Here is an 11,373-nt window from a genome sequence, read left to right as displayed (position 1 = left end):
ACGGAGCTGTATTATAACATATAGAAAAACAGCTGCACAGATGATTTTTGTGACTGTTTTGAAAACTCAAAAGTGCCTTTTAATACCCACCAGGGGGCAATACCTGTGACTGCAAAAACCTTTGGCCTTATAAAAATCCGAGTGAAACACTTTCCTGATGGATTTATGGGCTCATTCACTCATTCCAATAAAAATGTAGTTCATTTTGTAAATTATGATCATTATAAGTACCAACTGTTATGTTGTATTATGTAATGCATGTGTTGGGTAAATATACTGTAACCAGCAAGGGAAATTAAAAAACCTGTGAACCAATTCAGGAGTGAAAATCGAGGTCAAACACACTCGCCCGATGTATTCTAGGGACCTTATTACCACCACCATGTAAGCCTCTTAATGTGGACAATGTGGATCTTTAAAACAGGACTGTTTTCAGCAGTTTTCATTCAGCACCTCATTTTGTTGCAAAGACCGTGGTCAAAGAAACCCTTAATTGTGAGATGTAGGCGGCTTCTGACAAAACTGCACTGAGACAAAAACATGTTGCATCTTTCATGATATAAAACCACTATTTAGATTGTTTTGTTTTTTCTGTTAAAGCCTTGAAAATAGCTCACATCTCCTTTTTTCAATTTATTCAGCTAGAGCTCACCATCCCATACATGCTCAACCTCTGACATCCAAAAGAATACGACACATTCAGACCATCCGCTGACATAGTCATCACTTAACAAGAATGACCTCAAGCTTTGATTGAAGACTTTAAAGCTCTACTACCTAATGTCTTTTTTATTACGCTCATAATTGTCTTTATGTAGGGTTTTTTATTTGCACACATGCACAACAGCATGAAACTAGATAATAAAAACAAAACGGATGTGACAGGAGATAACATGTACTCTCACATATCCACAACTGAGCGCTATATTATTTGAGGGATGTTTAGTTTTCTCTATAAGAGGATGCTTTATTTAGTCATTCCACAAGAAGAAGAAGAAATCAGTACTGAAGAAAAAAAGCTGAGTTTTTATTTTATTCCCTGAGAAAAAAACAGTCTTATCTTACTGAAAATTGATGTTAGTTTGAGGAGGAAGGCTAGCATTTTGACATCATCATCCTCTGCATCTTCAGGGACTCAGAAAGACCTATCATTATCCAGAAAAGAAAATGAAGGCAAAACAAAACCCAACAAACACTGTGGTCTTTGAAAAGTAAATCACCAAAATGACAACCTGAGGCTCCCAACTAGTTAGCAGGAGAAGTAAGCTTGTTTCAAATTATTGGTATAAATGGATGTGCTGTTGCTGTGGTCTCCTCTCATGGCTCAGTGTCATGGAAACAACAGGTCTGACTCCAAGCTGAGGTAAAGGGCTAACCACCTGAGAGGGCAAGCAGCAGAGTCGAAAGCAGCTTATCTCCTTATGTCTCTAACAAGGTTGGTAAAGAAAATCACAGAGGTGGGAGGGGAGACGATGTTGTATAAGATCATGGTATCGCTGTGAGATAAAGCTGCGGCAGATGCTGAAAGTAGGACTTCATGCATCACACCTTAATGATTGTGCCCTTTAGGACTCCATTACTCCTGCACTGAAACAAAGGCTCACATGGTTTGTTTGTGACGTCCCTTCTTTACAGATTTCACACAATGTCACAAATTAGTGTCACAGTACTTCAAAGAAAACAAATTTATTTCAAATATAGCTGAGGATATATGAGACATTACACAAAAAAATCCACCTCCAATAAACACAAAGCAATAATTTTAAGCAAAATGCAACCGAAATATATGAAATCAAATGTTTATTTATTCAAATAATTATTCATTAAGGAAAATATGCTGGGTGTCAACTGAGTCTGACACAGAGAGACAGACACTCACACTCACAGCTATAGTCAGTTAAGATTAATCAGTTAACCAGGCAAGCTCTATTATCTGAGGGAAGAAGCTGGAGCACCTGGAGAAAAGCCTCTTAAGCACTTGGAGAATATGTAAGCTTGACACTGTAACGCCCCCTGATGGGTTTGAACCATCTTGCTCTATGGCAACAGTGCCAGTTCCTTTTCACCGCACTGCCCTAAACAATCCATGTAACACTTGGAGGACTGATCATCTTGGGAAATATGATTATGTGTTGTTCTGAACTATAACATCCATCCAACTGTAATTAAAAGAAATTCTCTTGCTGTTTTGTAGTGGTCACATCTTCTTACCTCTCTGGTCTTTGAATTTTGCACACTCCCATTCGATCCCTGCGATCTACTGAACAAACGCTAGCTATCTTGAAAAAAAACCCAAACAAACAGAGGAGGTCGCATTTTTGCACTGACTGAAACAACTTCACCTTCACGTCAGGACCTCCCCAACATTAGAACAGTTTTTAAAATCAGTTTGAAAAACATTTTTGGGTTTTTTTTTTTACTTTTAAAACAGACTGAGTTTTTCTTTTATTTACTTTTGAACAGTTCTACTTTATTCATGTTTGCATGTCTTATGTTTTCTTTTTTTTAAATTTTTTTGTGTTGTTTATAAATGTGCTTACAAGTAAATTTGACTTGACTTGTTGTTGTGGTGTTTAAGTCTCAATCAGAGTTACTTTTTGTGCTTGGAACACATGTGTTATGACCCCTCTGAGGTCTACAATGACTTACACCTCAGGGCCACGGTCATGGCTTTGCTGATTTCTGGATCTGTTTGGCTGATGATTGAAAGTGCAGCAGTGGGTATATCACATCACTATATTAATGGTGTTTACCTCTAAGGGTTATTATGAAATACCTCTTTAAAGGGAACCTGTTATGGTCAGTTTTCACCACTGTATTTTTGTTCTTGGATTGGGTTGGAAGCTTTGAAACATTCGCAGTTTAAAAAATACAACTTTTTTTTTACTGGTACTCGGTGCAGCCCCTCAGTTAGTCTTCTCCCTGGAGAAAAGGCATTTTAACCCTAACCCTCTTGATGATAACCCTAAACAGAGGTAGGTAGAATGGTCGCCTCATGATCGGAAGGTTGGGGGTTTGAATCCACCAAACGGCTACCCTGAGGTTCCCTTGAGAAAGGTACCGTCTCTACACACTGCTCCCTGGATTGGTAGCTGCCCACCGCTTCACTGAGTGAATGGGTTGAATGCAGAGGACCACAAAGTTTCCCACATGTGGGATTTAAAATCTAAAAAACTATCTTCTTGAAGGCCAAAAAGCAAATGTTTAGAAGAAAATGTGGATAGTTTATAATGCATATCAATTATATTGATTTTTTGTTTCAAGACTACAAAGACTGGGAAGAAGAGTTTAATAAGTACAAACATTATGTAATCTTTTTATTATATACTTCCAATGTACAGCACTTTGTGTCAGCTGTGGGTGTTTTAAAGTGCTTTGTAAATAAAGGTGATGATGATGTAATCTGATTACCTATGGTTGGAGTTAGGGTTGAGCTTCTCACTGGTGATAATTTAGATCACAGAGGGTTAAAACAGCTACTTTAAATTTTTACTTAATTTACCAATACTGAAAACACTAATAAAAAGTATTTGTTATTGGTATCAACTGGAAGTTTTAAAAAGAGGTTTTTGTAAACACTTAGAAAAAGTTCTTTGTATTTTTTTTAATATAGAGAAAATTCCTCCCAAAATCCAATGACTTTGGGAGTTAGATCAATGTTAGATTAGTTGGTGATTCTAAATTGGCAACAGGTAGATGAATGAACGGTTCATTTAAAAATTAGACCCCAGACTTATGATGTAAATGTTTGTCTTTCTTTTATTGGACTATCTAATTTAATAAGTAAATATGTTATAATAACTTTTATTTCTCCTGATTTATTTGTATGGTTAGGTTAATAAAACAAACAAAACAAAACATTAACTATAAACATTGTTAAAAGACTTTATTTAGTTTTAAATGCACAGTATTTTTTGGGTGACTGTGGCTCAGGTGGTTGGGAAGCGCATCTGAATCTGGAAGGTCGCCGGTTCGATCCCCGGGCTCTCTGTCCTGGTCGTTGTGTCCTTGGGCAAGACACTTTACCCTACCGCCTACTGGTGTTGGCCAGAGGGGCCGATGGTGCGATATGGCAGCCTCGCTTCTGTCAGTCTCCCCAGGGCAGCTGTGCATTCACACACTGCCACACAGTGGCATTGTAAAGCGCTTTGGGTGCCTTGAAAAGTGCTATATAAATCCATTAGTATTTTTATAAAGTAAAAACAATTTAGATATAGTAGACATCTAAACTGGACTTGCTTTGCAGGTTGACAGGAGATGAACTGAAGAATGTAACAACACACTTTGCATTTTACAGCTTTTCCGAGGCTTCAGTATCACTTTTTTTTCCCAGCAGAGAAAGGGATAACATCTCAGTCGCTGGAGTAAGGAGTCACCATGGAAACTTGGGGCTGCTTCAGGACACGAGCTGAGCAACCAATTACAAAACATCTGCCATGCTCCCAAAAGTATAATAAAACCCCTTAATAAAAAAAAACCATAATGACTACCACTGATGGTGAGAAAATGCTAAGTGGGAGAATTGGTCACAAACATTTGTCTTCATCTTCATCATCTGCCGCCATCATTAACATCAGTATCGCTGCCATCAACGATAACAATCCTGAGATGTTTGAGACTAAAGGAGTAAAGTTTCTGTGTTTTAGCAACATAACACCAGTAAATGAACCAAACATGTAAACAATAACAGCCTCAGTCAATCAACTGAGGATAAGATATCATCAGCCTCTGTTCTCAGGTTACATAGCATGTGCATCATCTCTGTCGTCATATCCAGATGGTATCCCTCTAAGCAGATTTGGCTGATACTCACATGCTTGTATAATGATAATAAGCTGCTTGGAGACCTGCTCAGAGTAGATCAATAAGTGAAGACAGTCGACAATCAATGAAAACCCTTTTTCTAGCGCAGTCTGTGCTCTTTTCTGTGTTTTTTTTTTCACATTTTTATTCATCATTTAAAAACAACAACAACAAAAAACTTAAACAAACTAGTGATTTGTTGAATTTTCATTAATTTGAGGATCTTTTTTTTCTTCTGGTGGTCAGTCTCACCGTACAGTGTGCACATTCTCGTGGTGTTCTGCTTTTGATACAGTGATGATGATTATTTTATGTATTGTTGACAATATCTTGACAACTTTATGATGGCGTCACAGATTAAATTAACCTCCTAGGACCTGGCGTCCACGTATGTGGACATCACATTTTTGGTTATTTAGACCAAAATACTCAATTTTGCTCTACGTGGGCCTGATATCCACTTACGAGGACATTATACTGCTACTGTTCTATCAAAATTTTAAACGAATATCCTCATATGTGGCTCTCATTTTTCTTAAAAACAAAAATAAGGTAAAAAACAAATCTGGTAATTCTTTGTTTTTACATTCATCGGGCCCCAATTAGCCAAAATATCAAAGAGAAATTAAAAATGCATGCTGTGGAAGAGTTCGGGTCTTAGGAGGTTAATGTTAGTTCATTGTGCCCACAGGATGAATCCTGGGTATTTTCAGGCCTAACCTCCAGGATTACTAGCAAATTAGATTTGATCTTTATTGTGGAATGCTAAAGTGCTAAAGTCATGTTCTCTACTTGGTTGTCTGAGTGCTTGTAACTGGCTATAATATCATAGACCAGTCATAGTCTGTATATTTAAAGTCCTCACTCTCACCCACACACTCCTGCATTTCTTTTCTCTCTCGCTGCCTCCTAACATGCCTTCCCCCTTTCGTTTTCCATTATCTTCAGCCAACAGTACCAACATCCTGTTGGCCAGCAGCACTGGAGCCAGTCGTTAACCCTGACATCTACCAATCCATTATGGAAATCTTCTTTATGATTCCATTTATCCAGGCTTGGGACTGTCACTGGGAGTACAGCTTGTGTCCTGTTCATTGTTGGGTTGTTATTGGCTATTGGACGTTTTGAGCATTTTAATATCACAGTGGTCAGCTTGCTTAAATTAATGTCCCAACAGCCTTCATAGCTAATGGCAAAAGTGAGTTGATCTCCATAGGTTCCAGTGTTAAAATCCTAAACTTTAGTGCTTTAAAAAGCATGCTTAGAACAAACAGTTTGGATAGTTTTACCTTTCACAACAACAATTATTTGCTAGTAGATGGTCAAATAAATCAACCATTTGTTAACTGGTAGATCTTAATGTGCAGCTTTACTTAACAGTTGTGCTGCAGCTGATAGCTTTCTGCTAGGCTTCATTTGCCATCAAGGGACCTTTTGACCATGTTTCCCATGTTTGTGCTTTCTGGATTACTGTTTATGAGGTTATCTGAAAAATAACATGGCTTGCTGTTTGGAACAGACTGTCCAAGAGGTTTATGCTTAGGTTTTAGTCAGATTTCTATTCTTAAATTTTGCACCATGACTTTGCATTACACCTGTATAGTTTATGGATGCATGAGGTAGCTATCAAAGCTGAGGTGACATCTTATTCACCAAAATCACTTCTGGCTATGAAAAAACAAAACGATACTATCAAAACAAAACAAAACAAGCCCCAGAAAAAACAAATAAAATACAAAACTAAACAAACCCCTTATATTGAGGCTGTGTCATTCGTGGATTGATGATGTCACAGCACATATGTCCATCTTTTACATACAGTCTATGTTAGCTAACTACAGTATGTCCTTCATTGCACTGGTAAAGCTCCAATAAAGACAAGTCAGATCCTGCATCCCTATAAAAAGCTGTTTGGTAAATGTTCTGAAACTGTTACAAATAGTACACGCTAATATAGATAAACCATTCATCTCCTTTTTGAATTCATACCAACTGCTTATAAGCAAGGATTACAAATCAGATACTTTATTAAGATTTTACAAATGATAATGACAAAAATATTTAATTAAACCTCTGTTTTATTTTGTTTTTTACTTTTGACTGTTTCTTTTACATTGTAACATCAGTTATCTTCTGTCAATGGACACTTCATAAAAGCATAAAGAAAAAAGGAATAAGGAATCTATGAAAAGACTTAAAAAGTCTCAGAGCAGCATAATAAATCGTCATGCTATCTGTCCCTGAAAATACCTAAATCCATTTATTTTTGCTTGAAGTGAGCTTCTGGGGGAGATAATACATGCCATATTTACAAATAAAGTACTTATGTATGCATGTATATGATCTATTTCCTCTCATATAGCATATTCCATGTGCCAGCATGTGTTATTTTTGGATTTTCCTGGTTTAATAAAGTGGTACTGAATACTTCTGGATGTGGCTTGTTAACGTGAATTCTTAAAGCAGTCACCTGGTTTCTTTTTAGTTCTGGTTCACTGGCTATATGCCGCTGAAAAGTGAAAAGGTATTGGTGCGTACAGTATGGTGACGTTTCTCGGGAAGGCAGGCAGGTGGGGAGGGGGTCAGCCTGCAAATACACGAGCTCTGTCCTGTCTTTACTCTAGAGGAAATCTATCTTCAGCGTGAGCCTCATAGAGGTTATCCATCCTTCGTAAAAACATGTAACTTTTCTTCACTGCTGGAAAATAATGGAGCTACAGGTGGAAAACCAAAGTCAGCCTTTCGCCACCAACACCATGAGGCTGCCAGCTAAAATCATCCTGGAAATGGGAGTAGATAACTTCATTTCTCTTCTAATATTTGGACTCATTTTCATTCTTGGTGTGCTTGGGAACACACTGGTCATAACCGTGCTGGCGCGCAGTAAACCCGGACAACCGAGAAGCACAACCAACATATTCATCCTCAACCTGAGCGTGGCTGACCTGTCCTACCTCCTCTTCTGCGTCCCTTTCCAGTCCACCATCTACATGCTGCCTACGTGGGTGCTCGGAGCGTTCATTTGCAAGTTTATCCACTATTTCTTCACCGTGTCTATGCTGGTCAGTATTTTCACTCTGTCAGCAATGTCCGTGGACCGTTACGTGGCCATCGTCCACGCTAGAAAATCCTCCTCGATCCGGGTGGAGAGGCATGCCATGCTCGGAGTGGTGCTGATCTGGACACTGTCTGTGGTCATGGCAGCTCCCGTTGCGCACTACCAGAGCATCGTGGAGAGGGAGAACAACAACACCTTCTGCTGGGAGGTCTGGCCGGAACACCAGAGGAAAGTCTACGTGATGTGCACCTTTGTGGTTGGATACCTTCTGCCTCTCACTTTGATATCTGTGTGCTATGCAAAGGTGAGCGCGCACGAGTCAACATGTGACCATGAATATACAGTGTAATAACGAATTTTCAAAGTGTTGAAGAAATTAATGCGTTAACTTGTTATTCAGATCGCATTTCTCTCTTTTATAGTGTAAAAAATACTTATTTTAACAACAATGGATTGGTTTGTAAAAAAGGTTTAAGTCGTCCTTCAACATCTGCCCAGATGTCTTTCTGAAAATAAATAAACGTGAAATAAATTGGCTGCTCCTTGAAAACATTCACATGTGCGTTTTGTGTTTTCAGGTTTTAAATCATCTGCACAAAAAGCTCAAGAATGTCTCAAAAAAATCCGAGCTCTCCAAAAAGAAGGTTGGTGGAAGCAATTTTCTTTTGCTTCTGATTTCTCACTAAATTAGGAGTCGTGATTGAACAGTTCGCTGGCTGAGAGGTTAATGTGCTCATTAGGTGCAGATAAAAATGCCTGCACTCTTGAACTCCATTTACAGCACTTATGTGTCAGCATAAAAATCTAGACTAAATTACCCAGTGGGGTTCTGGTGATGCTGTGAAGTGTCATTTTATTGCATTTGGCTCAAAACTCGGCACTGAGCTATCCACTAACAATTCTTTTCCAATAATTTATACCACCTTGCTTCCAAAAAAAGTAAATGTATAAAATCTAAATAAAACAATGTTCAAATTTTCTGCATTTATTCAGAAATCTTTTGGTCTTTAGATGACACTGCAGTAAAAAACTGACACAAATATTCAATTTACTGCATTGGCTCAGCAACACTTTTGGTGAAACAAACATGTGTGGAAGACTGGAACTACCAAAGAATTTAGCAATAAAATTTAAAATTTAAAAAAAATGATTGAATAAAGATATAAAAGAAAAAATAAAGAAAAAAATATATGTCTGAAGTCTCGATATGTCTCACAGCTGATAGATTAGTCAGTGCCTGTGTTTAATTTGGTATTATATCTCATGCAATTAATGGGTGGCTCCATAGTGGTCACCACATTCACCTAACATGCAAAAGATCCTTAATTTGAGACTGTGAGAAGTGGCAAACCCGTGCAAGCATTGCATCAGGAAGAGAATCAAACGTGTGGATCCATCTGCTGTAATGACCAGAATAGGGGAGCAGGTGAAAGATGCTTTGCTGTCTGATGCATTTAAAGACATATTTTTATTAAGTTATTTGTTTATTTATGTTTGATTTTGGCAGTATTGGTCCACCATAATGTGCAGTGAGGCAAACTAGAAAACTTTCTTATGGTTTGACCAATAAAAATTTAAAATAGTTTTTGGACATCACGAGGAGAGAGACCAAACAGCTTGTCAGAGTTCAAAGACAGCATTCCTGATAGTTCACATGGCATGGATAACATCTATGAAGGCACCATTATTGCTAAATGATACACAACGCTAGGACAACAGCTTCCATCCTGAAGCCTTATTTCAGCGAAAAAATGCCAAACTGTGTTTTGGGAATATTCCAACAGAATTGCTTCTGAGTATAAGAGTTAGGGTTTTAAAGTGCCTGCAGTAAAGACCTGACAGTATATAGTAAAGCATATAAATTCTACAGAGTGTTGTTAGAAGAAGAGGGGATTAGGATCAAGTTTAAAATGAACAGATGTTTTTCAAAAGCAATGGCACTTTTGATTGGTTGCACTTGTAAACTTTTAAATAAGTATAGGGTTTAAATGTCTAATAAATATATTCACCTTTTATTTACATTTTACACATGTTCCAACTTTTTTGGAAACGTGTTCATACCCTTATGTGACACGTGACCTGTGATCATCTCTTTTCCACAGACTGCTCAGACTGTCCTCGTGGTGGTTGTTGTCTTCTGTCTGTCCTGGCTGCCTCATCACATCGTCCACCTGTGGGTGGAGTTTGGCTCCTTCCCTCTGAACCAGGCCTCCTTCGTGTTCAGGATGGTGGCTCACTGCTTGGCCTACAGCAACTCCTCTGTTAATCCCATCATCTATGCCTTCCTGTCTGAGAACTTCAGGAACTCGTATAAGCAGGTTTTCTGGTGCCGGGCGCCCAGTGAGTGTCCTCTGAACGAAAACAGAGACCCCCGCAGCAGAATGGAGACGGCACCTTCTACTAATATCAGCGTGTCTTATAAAGGTCACGACTCTCAGATCAGTAAAATGCTTTGATGACACTGGCGGTGCATCCTGAGTACAGCCTGCCGGATAATGGATTTTTTTAAAGGCTGAAACTACTGATATGAAAGTTTAACCAAATCCAGAGTTTCATATATCGACTGATATTTGTATTTTGAAAGACTTTAAAGAGCATGTTTGATTTGGGCCTTCATTCCTCAATGTGGCACATTTGCATATCTCATGTATACACAAGAAGTAACAATTTTAAATGTCAGGAAATATCAACCCATTTCCTGCTCAAACAGATTACAAGAGGAGGAAAAAAAATCTGTGTAATATATATAGTCTGTATATAAAATATGGACATGACTAAATGTCACCCACTGATTTGTGAAGACTTGTTGTAGGTATCGTGACTGTCAGTGTCTATGATGCCAGAAGTGAGTATACGTTTGTACAGGATGGTGAAGAGTGAAGTTATCAGGTAACGCTAGCAAGATTAGCATCGATGCACTGGTGATTTGCACAGAGAATGATTATTGCTAATTGGTAATAATTAACCAAAATACAAATATAATACTAAAACTTCACTCAACACAACAGCAGCATGGGTTTCTCTGACTGGTTATTTGCATAATTAAAAGTGAATAACAACCACCATTAAATAATATGAATTATTATAAGATTTAATTCAAGTTAAATGTGCTGAGTTATAAAATAAGATTCTCATTACATTATCGAGATCAAAGCTATATTTCATAGGTGTCAAACTCTGGCCCGCGGGCCAAATTTGGCCCGCAGCCTAATTACATTTGGCCCGCGAAGCCATACCAAATTACTATCAGAGCTGGCCTACTGGTATTATACAGCTAATATTGTTTAGTATTAAGCTTTGCTTGTTCCATATTCAGTTTTCCAGCAAAATGTGTTTGAGTCCATAAGAAAAGATTCATTCTCATATCTGGAGGAATAAATATATTTCAATAAATATTAATGTTAGCCCGCGACTTTGTTCCAGTTTTGAATTTTGGCCCACTGTGTGTTTGAGTTTGACACCCCTGCTATATTTCATACCACTTTTTAACCTTTTATTTTCTTTACTACCAC

The 11,373-nt window shown here is 38.0% G+C and overlaps 1 protein-coding gene across 1 annotated transcript; it reads left to right on the top strand.

Moving 5' to 3' along the window:
• The first annotated feature begins 7,390 nt into the window (after positions 1 to 7,390).
• Positions 7,391 to 11,099, top strand: galr1a (galanin receptor 1a). The gene is made up of 3 exons (XM_005943540.3): positions 7,391 to 8,165; positions 8,440 to 8,505; positions 9,964 to 11,099. The coding sequence occupies exons 1-3, from the start codon at positions 7,512 to 7,514 to the stop codon at positions 10,315 to 10,317; spliced, it is 1,074 nt and encodes a 357-aa protein (XP_005943602.1). The 5' UTR covers positions 7,391 to 7,511; the 3' UTR covers positions 10,318 to 11,099.
• The last annotated feature ends 274 nt before the right edge of the window (positions 11,100 to 11,373 follow it).

Source organism: Haplochromis burtoni, unplaced genomic scaffold, assembly GCF_018398535.1.
Source record: "Haplochromis burtoni strain Fernald_Lab_line unplaced genomic scaffold, NCSU_Asbu1 Contig_171, whole genome shotgun sequence".
In the NCBI taxonomy this organism is placed as follows: domain Eukaryota; kingdom Metazoa; phylum Chordata; class Actinopteri; order Cichliformes; family Cichlidae; genus Haplochromis; species Haplochromis burtoni.
Note: the sequence above shows the minus strand (reverse complement) of the source record. Positions and strands in the feature narration are given on the sequence as shown.